The sequence below is a fragment of the Maylandia zebra genome, linkage group LG19, assembly GCF_041146795.1.
Source record: "Maylandia zebra isolate NMK-2024a linkage group LG19, Mzebra_GT3a, whole genome shotgun sequence".
Lineage (NCBI taxonomy): Eukaryota > Metazoa > Chordata > Actinopteri > Cichliformes > Cichlidae > Maylandia > Maylandia zebra.
In genome coordinates, this window is record NC_135185.1 from 28,680,099 (window position 1) to 28,700,255 (window position 20,157).

The window sequence follows — 20,157 nt, forward strand, 5'->3', positions numbered from 1 at the left end:
AAGTAGTAGCTGATTCCATATATGCAGTTCCTGTGTCTGGACGACCACTGATATTAAATTAAATGTAGATCATTGAAGCTTCATGTAACTCCATCGCAGACACGGGGCGCTTGGAGGAGGCGTGACAAAGCTTAATGTTGTCAAGTGACGCGGGGTGTGACGTAGCCACGGAGTAACGGGCGGATATTTTCAAAATGGAAGATATGGCAAAGTTTTGGAGGGGAACGCGAGAACAACATTTATTCGTCGTGTGAGGACTCCTGTAGCGGCTATCCATGCACTCTGCCTATCGGGGAACATTATTACAAACCTGCACGCGTCTGCGAGGCGAAAAGCCGCCACGATGAGTGTTTCGATCGGAGATAAAATTGAGGTGAGTGCTTTTGTTGGGCTAACGCCCACAAGCTAGCGTCCACTCGGACTGATGGCTTGTTCTCGTGTCAAGTCAAAGGCTGGAGTTACAAGTTAGCTAAACAATATCGCACTGAGAAGAAAAAAAAACACTGTTTGCTTAATATAATGGGGATATGTTAAACTTTTATTTAGTCATAGCTAAATATTATACTACTTAACATCAATTACTAAGGCGATAGTTCAGTTTTTCGTTTTTAGCTTGTTTCACGTGTCGTAAAGATATCGCTCTTTACGATTGCCTAAATGTATTCTTCTTCTACTTATTATTATTGTTGTTATTATTATTTAGTAGTACTAGTAGTAGTTAATGTAGTAGAAAATGTCAACATCGTCTCTGCGGGTGTGTAACCATGCTCCCCCAGGACAGACATTGTTGTGTCGCGTCAGTTTGGGACCCGTCATGCTGCTTGGAAACGGCTACAAGTGGGTCCTCATTAGCGGGAAGAGACCCGGGATAATTAAAGGTTTTGGTTGGCCATATGACGGCGTCAGGTGTTAGTGGCTTGTTTGACAGTTAACGTTTGTTGTGGGTGGATTTCTCCCGTGTGGAGTCGTTGGTGGTTGTAGAGAACAATCCAGCAGGTCGCAGGTTACGGGAAGGATGTTTGACCAAGTTCTTCGCCATGGCTTTAACAACCTGACTGCTGACTCCCATGCTAGCAGAGATGAGAAAGGAGGTTTTTGTTATGATCAGGAGTCGAGGATCGAGGTGTTTGCTTTTAAAGCTCTCGCTTCCCGTGGGATTTAAACTTAAAAATGAAATCATGCTCACATTTTCCTGCAGATGCGTTGTTTGTACAACTTCTCTTTTTGTGCACGCAGGACTTCAAGGTCCTCACTCTGCTCGGGAAGGGCTCCTTTGCGTGTGTTTACCGGGCCAAATCGGTGAAGACTGGTCTGGAGGTTGCCATCAAAACGGTGAGATAATCTACATCTTTATCAGTGATGCTGTAAAATTGTAAACTTGGAACTACTGGGTTATGACATATGTTGCCTCCCGTGGGGTTCTTGTGGTCTCTTGACCCGCCCCACAGATGAGCTCTCAGTGTTTCGTTGCCATTGTGGGTGGGAAACTGATTATTAGGATCAAACCAAACTGTACAACATGCCACGCTGAGCCGATGAGTGGCAGGCGTATAATTATCTCTGTTGTTCCCATCTGCAGATTGACAAAAAAGCAATGCACAAAGCCGGCATGGTCCAACGTGTGAGGAACGAGGTGGAGATTCACTGCCGACTGAAGCATCCTTCCATACTGGAGGTAACGCTGACAAGCCACAGATGATTTCTTGCCATGAAGTGCTTGATACACAACACCAACCCTGCTGTTTATTTAAATTTGCCTTCTCCTGTAGTGTATCTATACAATATACATTTTCTGTTTTTTTATGCATCACACACAGTTTAATGATGCACTTTAATAATTTGAAACGTGTGAATGCTTGCTTAGTGTGAGATTTACAGTTAAAGTTAACACCAGTGCTGTAGCTGTAGGGATTCCTGTGTCTTTGTGGGACTGTTGTGTTTGATGATGCATATATCAGCTTTCTGTATTGTTGTCATGGTTATACAGGGCGTCCTTGATAGTACTTTGTGTAGGCGCGCCACCGATTTGTTTCCACTTCACTTAATCAGTAGTCTGGCTAATCTTCAGCTTTAAAGATTAACCAGGAAAGCAGGCAGTGGTGGTCCCACTGACACAGTTTTCAGGACCACAGTAGTACAATCATTTTAAAATCCAGTCAGATATATTCTATATTTTGTTCTTTCTCAATGTTTCCATATTTTGAGACGATGGTAAATGAATCATATTGTTATGTCTTTTGTTTTTGTAAAAGCTTTACAACTACTTTGAGGACAGCAACTATGTGTATTTAGTGTTGGAGATGTGCCACAATGGAGAGATGAGTCGGTACCTCAAAGAGCGAAAGATGCCTTTCTCTGAAGATGAAGGTCAGGCACATGTGTTTTTGTTTAGAAGCCTAAATATGAGTTGTGTTGTCAGCTTTGTGAGTTGCTACTACTGTAAAAACCCCCAAAAACAAACCCCAACAACAACTTTATTTTCGCCCCACAGCGAGACAATTCATGGACCAAACAGTGAAAGGGATGCTTTATTTACATACTCATGGGATCTTGCACAGAGACCTGACTTTGTCCAATCTTCTGCTGACCAGCAACATGAACATTAAGATAGCAGACTTTGGCCTGGCCACTCAGCTCAAACTCCCAAATGAAAAGCACTTCACCATGTGTGGCACACCAAACTACATCTCCCCAGAGGTGGCCACTCGCAGCGCCCACGGGCTGGAATCAGATGTTTGGTCACTGGGATGCATGTTCTATGCTTTCCTGATGGGTCGCCCTCCATTTGACACAGACACGGTCAAGCACACTTTGTCCAAAGTGGTTCTCGGGGACTATGAGATGCCTACCCATGTTTCTCTGGAGGCTCAGGACCTAATTTATCAGCTGCTGCAGAAAGACCCCGCCCAGCGACCCAGCCTCTCTGCAGTACTGGACCACCCATTCATGACCCAGAGCCTGCTGGTCAGGACCAAAGAGCTGGGGCTTGGGGATGACGGGTCCATTGACAGTGGCATTGCCACCATCTCCACAGCCTACACCTCCTCCACCTCTGCCAGCAGCGGCAGTCGCCTCCAGAAGCGAACCAAGCACATGATAGGCTCTGCTCTGCCTAATCGCATGGCACCCATCCCAAGCCTTCCACGCCAGCCCAACAGTGCCTGTTTTGAGGATGGAGACCAGTGGCAGCAGCAGCAGCAGCATCCGCTGGAAAGGTTCAACAGAGAGGGCAGGAGCAGGGCGGCTCATGGTGTAGAAAGCGGAGAGCCTCATTCTCGCTACCTGAGGAGGGCTCACTCTTCAGACCGTCCCATGTCCACTTCAACAGGTTCAACTCATGCTGAGCTGGGGCGATGCCACTCAGAGGAGACTCTGGCTGGTATAGGACGCCCAGTCTTCCCCGTGTCCTCCACTCCACACCCGTTTTCAGAGCACGGAAGACTCCCATCTCCACCTGTCAAGCAGCCAGCAAAGTAAGCAGTCAGTCTGTTGATAATCTTTTTTTCTCTCAGGTTATTGAGACTAACAGATGACACTCTCTATTTCAGTTCTGGGTATTTTTCCACAGAGACCGCACTTCCACCAAATTTGCAATTTCAGGACTTAGAGGGAGTTTCTAATTGGCTCAACACTGAAGGTAAAATAACACTTTTGTGCTCTTTTGGTTGTTTTAATCATGACTACAAAGTTTTCCAAAAGTTTTGCTTTCTTTCTCAGCCTCTGGACAGAGGTCCGCAGATAGCAGCGCCCACAGCAGTAGAGGACCTTTAGGTGTTCACAACTCCTGGTCAGATAAGCCCATGAGCCGAGGCGCGAACCTTCACCCCAACCTGCACCACCAGCTTCTTTCCAACTCCGACTCATACAGGGAGAACATCCCTGGATTAGAGTTCCAACCTCCTCCTGACAGAGAGTTAAAGCTCTCTTCAACCAAACCCAGTACAGATAAGCCGAAGAAAACGCTGAGAGACGTAATCCCGCCTCTGTGCGCCTCCCGACTGAAGCCGATCAGACAGAAGACCAAAAATGCTGTTGTAAGATTTTAATCTTTTTTTTTTTTCCTTTTTTTTTAAAATTTCTATGTGTGAACAGTGGATATATTTTTAGATATCTCATCTTTTTTCTTGTCTTCTATCCAGGTGAGCATTTTGGACACGGGTGAAGTTTGTATGGAGCTGTTAAAATGTCAGAGTGGTCAAGAAAGAGTCAAAGAAGTCCTCCGGATTTCCTGTGATGGCTCAATGGTACAGTTTCTGTAGGGCAATCAGCATTTATCATGCAGTTACTTAATAAATCTTTCCATGTTTGAAAAAAATCTTCAGTCTTGTAAGTTGTGGCTTATTATGACCATCTGCTGTAGGTGACGATATACCAGCCTAATGGTGGAAAAGGTTTTCCTGTGCTGGACTGCCCGCCAGCTCCTCCAGAAGATATTCTCATTTGTAGCTACGAGGATCTTCCAGGTATTCTGACGGATGCATCCCACCCATTAATATCAGATTTAAAAAAAAAAAAAAAAAAAGTGAAATAAAATTGTAATTGAGCTTTTTTTTTTTCTTTCTTTTTTTTGTCACAGAGAAATACTGGAAAAAGTACCAGTATGCCTCCAAGTTTGTTCAGCTTGTTAAATCCAAGACTCCTAAAGTGACCCTTTACACCAAGTATGCCAAGGTCATGCTGATGGAGAACTCTCCTAACGCGGACCTGGAAGTTTGCTTTTATGATGGTGAGTCTGAGGTGTTTGCTGAACGTCAGTAATGAGGTGGCTGAGCTGATGAGTCTAAATTAACGTGTAATAACTGCATCGTGCAGGCGCAAAGACCCACAAGACGTCCGAACTTGTGCGAGTGGTGGAGAAGAGCGGGAAGTCGTACACTGTGAAGGGCGAGGCGGGGCTGAGCGGCCTGAGCCCCGAGTGCCGGAGGTATGTGGAGCTGTCGGACGAGGGCCACGCCATGTGTTTATCTCTCGAGGCCGCCATCACTGCAGAGGAGCAGCGCAGCACCAAGGACGTCCCTTTCTTCCCCATAATGATTGGCAGGTGACAGGAAAATTCTGGCCACCTCGTGACAGCTTTCCTTTCTTTTTTTTTTTTTTTTTGTTATATTTCTCGTCTTGCGTGACAAATGTTTGTTTTCTTTTACTTCCCAGGAGACCCGTCAGCTCAGACGCTCCAGGCTCATCGTCTGCAACCTCGCACCCGGTTCCTCCAGATACAGCATCACCTCCTAAACCTCCACAAATCACTCCTTCGGTAAGTTCTGACATTACAGGATAAAATGAAGAATAATGTGGATTTCCACGCCAGACGCTGAGACGTCTCAGGCAAAAACATGTCGTGTATGCAGTGTTCACTGGTTTCAGGCAGACGGATTCTTTCCACAGTACAACCAGAAGACTAATAGTGAAAAAATCAAAACATAAAAACAGCACCTGGAGTCATGTGTGGGTGTGCAGGCCGTGATGAGATCTGCATTTGATTTTTACTGATTTATTTCTAGATGATTTCCTACGATGGGTCTGACTTCACCACAGCCAGCCTGAGTAAGAAAAGCTCCCCAGTGCGACAGGACCTCATCCAGAGCACAGGAAAGGTGGTCAAGTCGATATTTGTGCCAAATGTTGGATGGGCGTCCCAGGTAATAGATGACTAATTAATATTTTAAGACTGGGAATGTGAATTGACACTTTGACAAAAACCAAATCCTTGTTTGTTTGTATCTGTAGCTGACGAGTGGAGAGGTTTGGGTGCAGTTCAACGATGGTTCTCAGCTGGTGGTTCAGGCAGGAGTTTCCTGCATCACCTACACGTGTCCAGAAGGGAAGATCACCAGGTATGAAATACATTAGAAATGTCTTCTGTGTTCCCTTTAAGAGCTGTTTTAAAAACTTTTGTGAGAGTAGAAGTTTTTAATATGGCCATTTCAGAAGCCCCATCCACCTGCTGTTCACATCTTTTGTTTGCATGTGGCAGCCAATCAGAAGAAAGTTTTCTTAAAGATAATGGAAATGGAGCTGAAGGGCTTGTTTCACACAGTTGATGAACTGAGTGCTGTAACAGACGCAGAGTGGAGGACAAAGTAGCCCGAGAATAAAAATACAGAGCTTGTTATTTGCTGGATCTTTGGCCAGCTTTCCACACAGAAGAAGCTGCAGTGTATTTGTATGGCACAAAAAGTAAGAAGTGGTGTGTTCTCTGCAGGTATAAGGAGAACGAGAAGTTGCCCGAGCACGTTAAGGAAAAGCTTCACTGTCTCTCGACCATTCTCGGCCTGTTGGCGAGCCCGGCAGCGCGTCACCTGCAGTCCCATTAACACCTTGTGTATAGAGGCCTGTCAAAAAGCTGGAAGTAGCATTAGAAACCGTCATTTCTCTTCTTGTAAATATCTTCTATTTGTGTTGTTTTTACATGTACAGAAGACTGAGATTATGAAAAGATATATTTTTATTTTAATAAGCAGCTATTTTGTATAGTGTCTACATTAGCCCTGTTGGAAAACTTAGTGTTTGTGTGTCTTGTTTTTTTTACTGTTTCCTACTACTATGAAATGTGCGACCGATACACGCTGAAACAATAAAACATCTGGAGGCCGGGTGGAGGATCGCTGCACTTTCTTTTGCAGTCTTCTCTTTGCACTCCGTATTATGACAGAACTGTGTAGAAAAGAAATTAAAGTATTTATAGCCAGTTTATGGTTTCAGTAATAGAGAATTCATAAGCATAGTTATGGTAATATAACTGAAACTTAGCTGGCAGTTACCTCTCTTTATATCTAAAGGAGAAAAATGAGGTTAGTTACTCAAAGTAAAATCTGTCACTTAAAATCAGTGGACCTGAAGTTTTAGAGCCCTGATAATTCACATGGTACAGGAAGAAAAGTAAATACCGATTTCTTTGGTGCTCAAATATTTGCATCCAGACGAGCTCCTTTTGGAAATGTGGTGCTAATTATTTCAGTCGATGTACGTGGAGTCCTGCTAGCGGTTAAACATAAATGGTATTCACCAAGACCTCTTACTAACTCGTTATTCTTGCATCATTCAAATTTTTCCAGACCAAAATACCACACAGAAACTGCTTTGGTTTTATTTGGTTAAGACATTTCATATAATACAAACCCATCACCGATTAGCTCAATGAAGCATCTTTATAGATTTGGGAGCTAAGAGCTAAACTGCTGTAATAGAAAGTCATTAGAGTGGATGTTTTGTTTTGAGATAAAATAGTGTATTTTGGGTAAACTTTCAAGGATCATATTACTATTCTTTTGTCAACAACTCATTTATATAGAAGGAAGGCAAACCATTAAATATAAGTTATTTAAAAATAAAACTAAACTGTCGTCTACATGATGTAAATAGTGGAGTTGTACTTGTGGAGCCATTTTTCACTCTTAGTGACGGCTAAAAACACTTCGCACTACAAGCTATACTCACACATTTTATGTACTGGAAGTGCTTTTTATCCATCCCATACACTCATACGCACATGGCTATATCAAAAAGATATCCTTGCGGACTCAAATCTCCGACTCTCTTATAAGCAGGTGAATCACTTGAGTATGATTGTTGTAAAACTTTAAGAAAAAAAAAAAAAAAAAGCAAGCAGTGAAACACACCCAGAGTAGTTTCACATGTTTATTTTGCCCTGTTGAATTGGCCATTTAATTAAAAAAGTCACAAAATTGAGGATTCTTCTCGATTACAGAACCGATACAAAACGACATACTGTACGGATGCAAGCATAGGCGCATATACACGTACTGTACAAGACACCCAAGAAGTACACATTCAGGTGGAAGCCGGGAGCATGATGACACCATCTGGGTTGCAGAAATGACCAAGAGTGGGATTAACCATTTATATTTCCCATTTAGAAGCACAGTAAAGAACACGAGATAGGACACAGTATAGTGGCGTACACAGATACTCAGCCTTTTCCAATTTAAACAGGGACTCGACCACAGCTTCCTAGGTGAGGAAACACCTAGACTCATTTTAACCTGGTGTGGTACTTTTGAATTTATTGTTGCTTCACTACATTCTGAAGGCAAATCAAAACCAGGATACTCAGAAGGGTTGTTTACACATGTAGCGAAGGCCAACTTCCACTGTGCCGTCGCTCTTCTTTTGTCCCAGAGAGATGCTGGTGAGGTGGCCGCAATGACACAAATATATCCGCTCACAGGGCAAGCAAGAGGACGGTGGGTTCCCTTGGATGCTGATGGAGGAAAGAAAACAGCAAGGGGAGCTCTCTGGGACAAGAGAAGGAACGCAGTAATCTGTATTTGCTGCAGGTTGGCACTCATTTCCCACTAGATGCTAGAGGGATGCAACAACCGCTCAGCTGATCTGTCCCTTTCACGTCACCTGAACAGCAAGACCCAGAATTTTACTGTCCCTCTACGTAAATCCCCACTTTTTCAAAAACATCACTGCTTTCATTTATATAAAACATTTCCCCCATAAAATCTCAAAATAAAGTTGCTCTTAGTAGATGTAAGGACATTATAAGATTTTAACAAACTCGTTAAAAAAAAAAAAAAATCTCACAGTGAACACTGGGAACGACAGCTGGACCTCCACCTACTCCCTTCACTTAAAATGTGACACAAATACAGCAGCTGGAACAGCAGACAGGTCAGAGAATAAGGTTTGAAGCACATGAGTGGATTGGACTGTTGGTTTAGTTAACTGGAAGAAGCGCTGAGAGACAATAAAGCTGAACAAATAACTCAATTATCTCAGACTGTTCAGATGAATACTCACTTTAGTTGGGTATTCAAACACACACACACACACACACACACACACCTGATTTTCTTATTAATCCCAAGTGACAAGCTATACAGCAGCCCCAAGTCTGTCCGTCGGTCAAGTTTGCCTCAGTTTGCTCGCGTGACAGATACAAGCAGTGAAGACACTTGGGGAGTCTGTTTAAGGAGACTACAACCCCCACTGGAATTCTGAAAAATCATGGAATTTCTCGGAAAACATCCACAGACAGATAACATGGGAATGTGATCCTCATCTTACTGCACTGGAGCGACTCAAACTGCGACTCAAAAAGGATGTAGTTTGTTTATCTAACACACAGAAAAACACCCCCACCCACACACCATAACAATCATTACGAAAAGAAACTTGGTCACATGGTCATGGAGATTTTATCCTCTTAAGATTTGAAAAATAATGCTCTTTTTCTTTTCTCCTCCTACACTCAAATTATATTTAATGGCACTCGGGAAAGAAAAAAAACAAAACACTGCTCCCCTGTTTGTTTAAACCAATAAAACAATCTCATCACTCTCTGCAGTCGATTGGCCACAGTCACATAGCAACCTGGGATCTGTGGAGTAGTGTTCAAATGCCCAAACGCCTCCTCTCTCTACGCCCTTGCACGTAGCACTCAGTGGTATTGACCAGAATACAAACACACATCACTGGCACAGTTGGCCACAGTGTAAATGTGCCTGTGTGTAAGTGAGTGTGAGAGAGATACAAGGGATCATACATTGCACATCTAGTGGCACATCATTCTCCAGTCCTGATTCGGCCATTCTAATTAGTTACCTCTTCTGGACCCTTTCATCACAGAGACCTCACGCAAGAGAGAGAAAAATAAAATCAGCTATTAGACAAAAGTTCCCAAAGCTCACATTACAGTACTGTTAAAGTCTCATTAGACAAAACGAGGGAAAAAAAGGCAGAGGAAAAGAAAAGCTTACATCCAATCACCATTATTTCCAATAACTATATAGGAAAAAGGTTTGTGTCTCGATTAGATATATTATCATTAACATCATATTTACTATGATTATTAATTATTATTATTATCACCACTGTCATCCGTTATTTGTTCAGGGATCAAATAGGGAGGTATGGGGATGGGAGAGAAAGAAAATAAAAGAAAAAAAAGAAAGTCAGTCACTGGGAGGAAGCCTTGGTAGCTATCGTGGAGACACAGTGCTGCTGGAAGTTGGGTGACATAGAGTTGCAGCCCAGTCTCTGCAGCTCTTTTCCCAGCATGCTGCAGCAGCCCGGGGCTGGCGGGGCAGTGTTGGGTACCGTGGTGCTCACCGGGAGGCTTTTGGGCTGTTCGCCGGCAGGAGGAAAGTCAGGGTTGTGGCTCTGAAGCACGCTGCTGATGTGGTTAAGGAGGTCGTTGAAAAACTCGGGGACGCCCTCGTAACCTGGAAAGAGAAGGCAATATTAAGAAGAAGAAAAGCAGTGACTTCTGGCTGTGTGCTAAATAAACAATATTCTACCTAAATTGTTCTTATAAAGCTGCTCCTGGACACTAAAGGGAACATAAAAGAATTTTTTTCCCTTTAGTGTCCAGAAGGACCCTGAACTTCATATTACATTAAAATAAGACTCATACTTAGAGGTTTCTGAGGTCATAGCTCAAAAGAGCCTAGGTCTGTGTTCCCATACACCTTGCAAAAACAGAAGTCGCCCCCTGCTGGCCATTAGAAAGAATGCAGGTTTAAGGTTTTCTGCACAAGCTTCATGCTCTCTTGTGGTTAATAAAAAGCAGAAATGCAGTTAGCAGAACCTGTAGCTTAAACAGTTTAGGATTACACAGGTGAAGGCTGCTCTAAGGATGGATTCATTATAACTCCCAGTAAAATTGGAGGTTTATTTTCCACTTAATGAGCAGATACTTTAAAGAAGATGATTTATGTGTGTGTGTGTCTGTGAGATTGAGGCTGTGCCTACCTGGGAATGCATTGATGTCAATGACAGCGTGCTGGCCTGTTTGATTGTTGATGATTACATCGATGCCAAACAGGGACACGCCCAGTGCTTCTCGCAATGACCTGGACAATTCTCTGATGACATCATCACTGGGTGGCTGAGACACTCCCTCCACGTTCTCTCTCTGGGTGAAACAAATATTAAAATGTGCATTAGCTACACAGCCTTTAAAAGTCAGGGTTGTGGCCCTGAAAAGAACAAAGACATTAGAAAAGAAACGAGATGACATTTCATTCAGTGACATTTTGGACGTACCGAGGTCAAGTCTGAGGACGACTCTGGTTTGGAAACATTGTGGCTGTTGAAGAAAATGGCTCTCCTGTCTGAAGCAGAAACAAAGGGAAAGGGTGAGGCGGAATTTTAAAGAGTGTTGACTACACGAAACATAAGAAACTCCCAAAGAATTAGTTCCCAAATCACTTTTCCGACATCAATGGAAAATGTTCGCTCCATGTGTTCCTACCATACACTTTCATGTAGATCAAATAAAACATAAGAACTGGTGAAAAATATAACTTCATTATTGAGAAACCTATTTAAGCCTAAAAATGTGACAAAAAATGCTGACCCGTTGAGATTAGTTCCTCATCATGTCCAATTATACATCTTCTCTTCCTGTCCCCACAGTGACTTCTACATTTTTTAAGGCTTTCAATATCTGTGACTAAAGGTAGGATTAATTATTGATAATCATAAAGGCTGCAAAACAGCAGTACTTAGCCTGAGGAACTGTAACCAATGCAAACAATCAGTTTAATATGTAGCTCATGATCCTGAACTAAACAGACTGTTTATGCAAGAAAACAACTTCAGAACAAGGCGGCTTTATTCCTGCAGCCTTATGTCAGACATCAGCTGTGGGTTTACCAGTCTGTTATTCAAATTTTAAAAATATCAGCAGGTTAGGGCATGAAGTGGAAGCAAATTATTAATTATTTTAAAAATGAACAACCTTGCCTGCCAGTTATACTGTTTGCTTATTTCCATGAACCCTCTGACAGTATGTTGTTTTGAATTTTCTCAATAGAGGATACACCAGACCGAAGGACCTTTTCTTAGTATTTAGATACTTTAAACACATCTTATTAAGGCTGCCATGCAAATGCTTCTGGGTGACTTCACTCAGTCTTTTTTCATTGGAAAGTTCCTATTTGACTGCAGTCCTGGTGTCACGGTGCAGCTGTCTAGATTTTCCATCATCTGCACTAGGTGGCGCCACAGTTCAACCATGGCCTTTAGTAAGTAAAACTCATGTTTTCTAAATTTGAATACCTGGTATTTAAAAAACAAACAAAACCCCCAAAAAAGAATGTAACTAAACCACACTGATGTAATTCTTTTTCATCTTAAAAAGTTTTCAAGTCATCCAGGTCGAGTCTGTGAGCTGAAGACAACATCATATCCTGGCGTGCTCAGACCTCCACAAAGGATAAACCAAACAGCCACTTCATAAATGCATAGCCCAGCCACCTCAGCAGAACAAGACTCGGCTGTACACCTGCACCTAAAGGATCAACAATACTGTCGAGGATCCCAGTATTCACTTTGTTTTGAACAAAGATGGTTTGAAAGAGCAGTAAAGGAGGCAGTTTACATGCACTGTGAATGGACCACTTTCAAACGGGACAACCTCCACTAGGAGTAAAATGCCCAGGACTGTGCATGATTTGTTTTTAGAACTGAAGAAGCCTCTTGGATGAGAGGTGAACCCTAAAGAACTGCAGTTGGCCATTTTTTAAGCTCTCAAGACAAGTCTCTCAGTCATACCTACAATGTGTTGAGTGTTCCATATGCAGTGTTGGGGAGTAACGGAATACATGTACCGCCGTTACGTATTTAGAATACAAAATATGAGTAACTGTATTCCGTTAAAGTTACCGTTTAAAAAGGTGGTATTCAGAATACAGTTACTTTGTTGAAATAAATGGATTACACTGCGGTACTTTCCTGTTTCATCTTGTCGCGGGTCAGGACTGTTTGGGTTTTGTTTGACAGCTACGATCTGTTGTTCCAGGCGGCAGGGTTACGGTTGCCATGGTTACAGGGCGACGCTCTCTCTCTCTCTCTGCGACTGTGTGTTTCCTGGGTGAGAGAGCGCCTTTTCGTTGTTGTTGTTGTTGTGCTAAGCTAACAGGCAGAATGCTACAAGCATAGCTCTAAAGAATGTAGCATCATGGGCAGTGTAGTCCGTGTTGCAGGGAGAATGGACTGCCATACACGTTATGTGTCTGTGAGCGCGAGGAGGGAGAAAAAGGGGAGTGGAAAGGTACGAGTTGCCGTCGAGGAAAAACGGGAGCTGGAAGCATGTAAATATAATAATAACCACTGCAGCCAAGAAGAGTACCTGACGAGCCCAGTTGTAAGTAAGCTATTAAGACTCGACTGTACACCGTGTTCTCCTCCGAAAACAATAAGTTCCGTTGGAGCAGCCTTTCAACGCCTCTCTCTGTCTCTCGCAAGAAAAGTTGACCCACACAACAAAGTAAAGCTATTTTTCGGCTACGAGCCGACAGGGACCCCGCCGTATTAGTCAGAGGTCCCTTTACTACAGTTCGGAGTCGCGGACCTTCAGTAATAGTAATAAATCACACAGCAACAGTACATTCACGTTGTTGTAAAAAGCATGCTAATCTATTAAGTAATCCAAAGTATCCAGAATACGTTACTGTCATTGAGTAACGTAACGGAATACGTTACAGAATACATTTTGGGGCATGTATTCTGTATTCTGTAATGGAATACATTTTAAAAGTAACCTTCCCAACACTGTCCATATGTTTACATCAATAGGTTACTCATTGGGCTCGGGTGAGGAATTTTCTTTGATAAATGTGACAGGAATGTATCACAACATTTTTACCTACGTTTTCTCTGATTTCTAACTTGTAATGATTAACATGAATCAGTGTTCGAGAGAAAGGAGTGGAGGGAAACTGTCCAAATAAATCTGCCCTTCGGCACGGCGAAGGTCGCGGTAATGAAATGTTCGGCGGATTGGCTCATTCATTCCCTGGCTTGATGGGCAAAGCTTCACTTTAAGAAGGAAGGCTGACTAGGACAGCCCATCTCTCACTTTCCAAACACTAACCCATACTTCAACCTTTCAAAGCACCCTTTCCATCACTTTCTAGGTACAAAACATAATGCATAGCTTCAGGCTGTGGGGGACAATGACCTAAGCGCTGTGCAGGTGTATTGCTGTGCTGTGGTGAGCTTTTCTGTTGTACCAGCATTCCAGGCTGAAACCAGCCATCCTGTCTGCATGGTTACACAAAGCGGACGACTACGCTGTCGGCAAAAATGATTTGCATGTGGGCCTCTGCTGTATCACATGCAAATACTGGAGTCGTTTGTGTCTGGGGATAACCCTTTATTCAAAGACACGTCATGGGTAAAGCTTTTGACATGTTTATGGAGAAAAACACTGCTGCTCTTGTCTAGTTTTGACAACATGTACCAACAGGGTATAACTCAATTGCACTCTGCTGCACCCCTTAAAAGGGCGAACAGGTCCAATCACAGGGACCATAAAGCCATTTTATGAGCTCTTTTATTGGGTAATTTGGAGAAGCTGTGCAGATTGCACAGACTGACCAGTGTGCCTGTAAGCAGCGCTCGGACTTCCCCACCTGTCACTCTCCCTCTCACTGTGTGTCCGTTCTTAACCTTACCTGCAGGTCCAGCAGGGAAGTTCTTAAGGGAAGGTCTCTCCACTACAGTGTAGGAGTCTCCCACCACGAACACTTTGTAAAGCACTGCGTTATGGTTGATGAAACTCTGAATCACACAAGGAGGCTTCACATCCTTCAGGTCCTCTTCACTGAAGATAATGGCCATCTGTGGGCAGGAGGCCACACAATAAATGACAAAGAACTTGACAGGAAACATTGAGGTCAATCAGCAGTTAGAGGCAGGTTAAAATCTAACTTCATTCAGTGCTGCTTGTGCCGCTGAAATTGACACTCCTGGCAAGCTAGCCAAATAGACTTAATGCCTCCACAGTGTTATACCTACATGAGGTATAACACTATCAGATTTTGCTGTTTGGACTAGAGTTAAATGACAATCCTCTAACAGAACAGGTATTAGCTAAAGCAAACTTTTGAGGGTGTGAGTGACCTCTGAATCCTGCGGGCCTCTTACCTCATGGGAGTTGGTGCCATGAGCCACCCGTGTTTTGCAAACTGTGGAAGAAATGAAGACAAAGAAAAGCGCAGAGTTTACAGCAGAGCACAAACCCTTAAATTTTTTTGTTATATTTGAGATGATGATGAACAAAGAAACATGGCAACAGGTTTTTAAAAAAAAAAAAAAAATGTGTGGTGAGTAGAAGGAATTAAGATGACAACAGCGGAGCTACTCACTGAAGGGGAATGAGAGTCCTTGCCTCTTGATTTGCTCCAGCACGTCTGGGCTGCACTCAGTGTTGAGGACCATGAATGGAGGAGAGCAAATCCTCTCATCTATATATTTAAAAAATTAATTAATTAATAAGAGAAAAAGGTGAAAGACTATATTAATGCTCAGGAGATGTGTACTCTTGGTTATTTTCACTACAGAAACTTATAAAAGTTATTGCTTTGTTTAATCCACAGTTCAAATTTGGAAGATTTAAGACATCAAACTCATTTTCTTCTGCAGTTTTAGCTTTAACATACAGTTTCAACATAACGTTTCAGCAACTCACATGGCTAACAGTCATATGCTATGACCTGTAGTACTAGGTCAAAAAGTTATTTTTATAACTCATCCCTGTGATGTGTTTACACAAGAAACACAGCAGAGGCCATCTGGTACTGTCCTTCTGCTCCTTACAAACACATACGTTAAATTAATCATAGCGACTACTTGCTTAACCTTAACCACCACCTTTTTGTTGTTGATCCCTTTAGGGATCACAGCAGTGACTCATTACTTCCTATTCCTAGTACAGTCTTCTGTCATGTCACTTCTGTCCTTCACTACATCCATGAATCCTCTCTGTGACATCCATCTTCAACATCCTTTGTTCAATAAATCCACCATCCCTTCTCATGTCCAAAATACTTCTTTTATGTCCATAAAATATCTAAGTTCAGGTCACCACAAAAACCCACACAAATACAATGATGAAATATAGGAAAGCATCCAATTTAATGAGGAACTAAGGATAAACCAGCTGAGGACACGCAGAGTCATCAGGCACGTCACCTGATGGACTCACAGGCCTGACATTTCACAACAAACACACTTGCAGTTACAATGTCTTTAAAATTCTCCAGTATTAACCACAGAAATTCTGCTTCTTTTTCACCCATCTCTATATTTTTTGTCTGTTTACAAGTATTTTTTTTCCATCACATCCTGCAGCAGCAAGTTGGTCAGTTCTGATAAGACTAAAAAAATTTTAAAAACATCCTGCAGCTTTGACAAGCGGCACCATATCAGGACTGGGGATGCATCTATATTAATGTTTTGTATTCTGTAATTTCCCCTCCGCAGTAGGTATATGGGGGCGATAAGGCGGACGGGTTGGAGATAACGCCACAGGAAATCATTGGCTGGGCCAAAACAACAGCTGGCAAAATGTTAATGACCAAAACACAATAGAAACATGCCAGTCTTTGTGTGCCGTGGGCCTCAGCAGTGGCAGGGCTCTCAGCTGATGCTAGTGCTGAGGTCAGGAGAATCTCATTTGCTTAAATTAAGTCCAGTGCAGAGTGCTGAACTCTGGGTGCAGTCAGAGTTTTACAGAAACCATGTACAAGTGGCCAAAAGGAACCACAGAAACAACTTAAATGAAGTTGTTGGAAGCAGAATTATCATATTGATGTTCTATGCTTTCACCTACCATCAACAGTTCTTTCAATAAAAAGACAAAAACAAACCAACAGAGGTGCATGTGCGAACAAAAATGTCCACAGCTGGTTTGGCTCCCCCCAGTACAGAGCTCATGTGACGTTGGGCTAATATTCTGGTACACTCACTACGAGCATCTACTCAACTTAAAGCTACAGAAGTTCCCAGATGTGCAAACTGAAGGAGAGCATCCCCAGCTCTGAGCTACTCATGAATAATTTCAGGAGAATCAGGTCTGTATATTTTCCAAATTCCTAGTGTATGTCTGTCCAGATTTGACCTTTGACCTTTTGGAAATAAACGACAATTTATCATTTTATTCCGTTATCCATTTTTGGGATATTTCATTATTAGGAGCATAGCAGTAATGCTATTGAGAGGTCACGCTGACCTTTAAACCACCGACATTGACATTCAAGAGCCCCGACCCAGTTGATTGAGATGAAAAGAAACTGATATGGGGATAAACCTAAAACATAATGGTGCTGGTGCAGAGGTGTTATATCAACTGTTGCTGTGCGAGGTGATAACGAAGCATATAAAGATGCTTGGTGTTAAGGATCCTCTTATACTGTTATTTCACAGAAAATTAACAGGCAACAATTAAAATCATACAATTGTAGCTAAAATAAGAGATTGTAAGAGATTCAGTGTAGTCTATAAACACGATAACTGTATAATTTTTCATTTCATGCATACAGGCATTTATGTTACTATATACAGTAGCTTCTTTAGCCAAAGAAAATGATGAAATAACCTTAATCTTACTGTACAAAACTAATATTGTAAACACACATTTCAGTTAAGACTGAGATTATGTTGCTGCAACTTTAAACTGCTGAATTTTTGCAAGCAGTTTTTCTTTAAATGTTTTTTCTTTATAGTGCTGACATTTCAAGTGCAATAACTCTACCTTGAAATAAAGTGATTTACATAGCCAGGCTCTACCAGTCTGATCCTATGACAGTTTTATCACATGCAGCGGTGATTCTGGTGAAATGTTAGCTACAGCTGTGAAAATAATGTCTTAATAACCCAGGAAAATCCTTTAGGTACCTCCATCTCGTGATGGGTCAGAGAAAAAGACATTAAACCTTCCCCTGCTCTGCTGCTGGCAAACATGTGTTTCCACACTATTTAGAAAACTAATTTTCAGGAATGCGTTTGATTTTTATGTCCAAAGAAAATAAATCTGGTTATTTAGAAAGACTTAACCACAAAGGGTTTATTTTTGGTTGCTTCAATACTCCTGTTCTCTTGTTCTGTGCACTACGACCTTTGCCTGTGAAGCTGGGACCATTCCAGGGCTGGCTTCATACCCGCCAGTGCTGGGAGCAAGCCTGGAGGGTTACCCATGAGTCATCTGTGCACTGCCTACAACTGTGTTCCCTTTTAGTGATGTTATTTTATCAGGTCAAGAACAGCATCATAATAAAAAGAAAAGCCTGATGTAAAAACATGCCCATTACGTCACTGAGTTCCCAAAGATTGATAGTGTTACATTTGGCTAAACAAAAACCATCAAAAGCCCCGAGCCTTGTCAAATGAGAAAAGAAATTCAAGCTCCAAGTTCAGGTTTTATAATAAAAAGAGCAGAGACTGGTGGACACGAGTGAGTAGCCAAGTTTGTAACAGTGTGCATGCTTGGCTCTGGCTGACACTTTAGGGGGGAAGGAGGTGGAGGGGAGGATCAATCTCTGGCTCTGTCTAAACATTACATGCTTGCAGCAGACCCAACGGAGCCGAGGACAGTCTTTATGGGCCTCTACAATGGACAATGAGGTACTTTTTAAAGTGGGATTATACAGTTACGAAGTCTTCAGGATCAGGACATCCCTTATATTAAGTCATTCGTCCACTAGATTACAACATAAACACACAGTCAAATAAACTCCAAATGCATAGGCCTTAACCGGTCACTCAAGAGGAAAGAAAATAATCAAAAGGCCTGTTTTAACACTTAAACTCAGACGACACTATTCTCTTGTTTGGGGATTTAGGTATAGGGAACTACAGAGAGCCAAGTTTCATTATACTTGCTAAACTGTGGTGCTGTTTAAGTGAAAGGCTAGACTCTCTTGTTGCTATTTAGAGCTTGTTTCCTAGAAACCCGAGCATCCTCTCTTTGCTGCTCTCTTCTTGTCCCTCCAAAGCAAAGCAGCAGGATTTTTTAATATTCTAAATTGAACTGGAAACACGGCTATGCCCCGAGAGCACTGCTTGTGTCAATGTCGTGCTCTAAGAGGCTTACGCTCCGATTAAAATTATGAGTCATTTATGGAAAAAAAAAAAAGAAAGAAAAAAGGAAAATGTGATTGTTTTCCCACAACATGCAAATCCAGGTATTATGTAATGACGATCAAAGCACAGTAGGGCAGGTGAACCTGACAGGCAGAAACTCAAGGTGGCACTCTTTGAGCTCACAACTGTTTCTCATTGTCATTCACAGAAATATCTATAATTAAATATTGATCACTTGCATAAACTGGCTCTGCTGGTCCTCACAGAGACAGAATAATACTGCAGCACAGGGAGCACAACTGGATTGTTGTATAAATAGTTTCAGTTTAATTTCTGTTATCTTGAGCTGGAGAGGAAAATGTTTAAGACTAAGAGTTGGTGTGACAACGGTTTCTGTCTATAAAAAACAGACTAAGATATCAAAAACTCGTGTATACACAGGAACCAGCAGATTCCACTAAGTAACATAAACAGTTACCTTGGTCTGGCTCACATAGGAAACACAAAGCAACTCTGACAACAGATCGGAGCCAAATTTCCAGTGACGCTGATCCATTAGTGCTCGTGTGGCTCTTTTCTGGCTGCTTTACATTAAACACAGCATTAGGACGAGCTAAATCTTGCACTTAATTTTATTTTCATTTAAACAGTTTGGAGAAGAACAGCTAAATGCACTGTGACTGAGGCCATTTAATACTGAGAGGCCACTCGAGTGACAAAATAAGGTTTGCTTTTCCACAAGCGCACCTCAAGTGTTTCCTCCTATTGAGTACTATTCTGAGTCATACAGACTGAAACATGGCCGGCTCTCTATGGTCTTTAAGTACTTGGTTGCCTTGGCAGCTGCTTCAGGACTCCATGGTCTCTGCTGATAAGGAGGAGGAAGAGGCTGTGCCTAGGAAAGCAAGGCTCAAGAAGAAGAAGAAGAAGAAAAAAAAAAAAAAAAAGGAAGACGAAGAAGAAAAAAAGAAAAGAAAAGAAAAACCCCAAACCCTAAAATCTCTTACACTATCCTCTTCTTTAACTTGGGGCGTATGCTGATAGTCTACAGTCTAGTATTACAACAGGTTTACTGTATCATTGCTTCTAAAATGACTAAATTGTCATGGATGCCTTGGCATGCAGGCCTAACTGTGAGCAGACAGCACCACTTACATTAATGGAAGTAGAATGGTGAAAGGAAAAAAAAGAGCTTTGTAAAATGCAGCTAGTGAAGCATCTTCCTCTTCAAACCGATCACACACAGTGAGGCGGAGTGATGCATCTTAAACTCGCTGTTGCGTAACAGCAATCGTGTCTGTTTGGATAAAAAAGACA

At 42.1% G+C, this 20,157-nt stretch overlaps 2 protein-coding genes across 2 annotated transcripts in view; one reads left to right on the forward strand and one right to left on the reverse strand.

Moving 5' to 3' along the window:
- The first annotated feature begins 151 nt into the window (after positions 1 to 151).
- On the forward strand, positions 152 to 6,593 carry plk4 (polo-like kinase 4 (Drosophila)). Its single transcript, XM_004540591.3, has 15 exons — positions 152 to 373; positions 1,237 to 1,332; positions 1,580 to 1,675; positions 2,253 to 2,367; positions 2,492 to 3,473; positions 3,549 to 3,637; positions 3,718 to 4,034; positions 4,140 to 4,244; positions 4,361 to 4,463; positions 4,577 to 4,726; positions 4,813 to 5,041; positions 5,152 to 5,254; positions 5,502 to 5,639; positions 5,728 to 5,834; positions 6,203 to 6,593. Exons 1-15 carry the CDS (start codon positions 344 to 346, stop codon positions 6,312 to 6,314), a joined length of 2,772 nt encoding a protein of 923 aa, XP_004540648.3. The 5' UTR covers positions 152 to 343; the 3' UTR covers positions 6,315 to 6,593.
- Positions 6,594 to 7,624: 1,031 nt separating this feature from the next.
- The window catches only part of itpk1b (inositol-tetrakisphosphate 1-kinase b), a 34,497-nt gene continuing 21,964 nt past the window's right edge, over positions 7,625 to 20,157 (reverse strand). The window contains exons 6-11 of the mRNA XM_004540592.5: positions 15,126 to 15,224; positions 14,905 to 14,945; positions 14,433 to 14,598; positions 11,017 to 11,084; positions 10,723 to 10,885; positions 7,625 to 10,193 (exon numbers count right to left, since the gene is read on the reverse strand). Of these exons, the coding sequence (XP_004540649.3) occupies positions 9,928 to 10,193; positions 10,723 to 10,885; positions 11,017 to 11,084; positions 14,433 to 14,598; positions 14,905 to 14,945; positions 15,126 to 15,224 (803 nt within the window). The 3' untranslated portion in view covers positions 7,625 to 9,927. The remainder of the gene's footprint in view (positions 10,194 to 10,722; positions 10,886 to 11,016; positions 11,085 to 14,432; positions 14,599 to 14,904; positions 14,946 to 15,125; positions 15,225 to 20,157) is intronic.

Bases quoted from the DNA above. Each gene is read 5' to 3' on its own strand.
- plk4 (XM_004540591.3), top strand. From the start codon at position 344: ATGAGTGTTTCGATCGGAGATAAAATTGAG. The intron at 1,333-1,579 runs GTGAGATAATCT...TCCCATCTGCAG, and splicing joins TGGAGGTTGCCATCAAAACG to ATTGACAAAAAAGCAATGCA. The intron at 5,835-6,202 runs GTATGAAATACA...TGTTCTCTGCAG, and splicing joins CCAGAAGGGAAGATCACCAG to GTATAAGGAGAACGAGAAGT.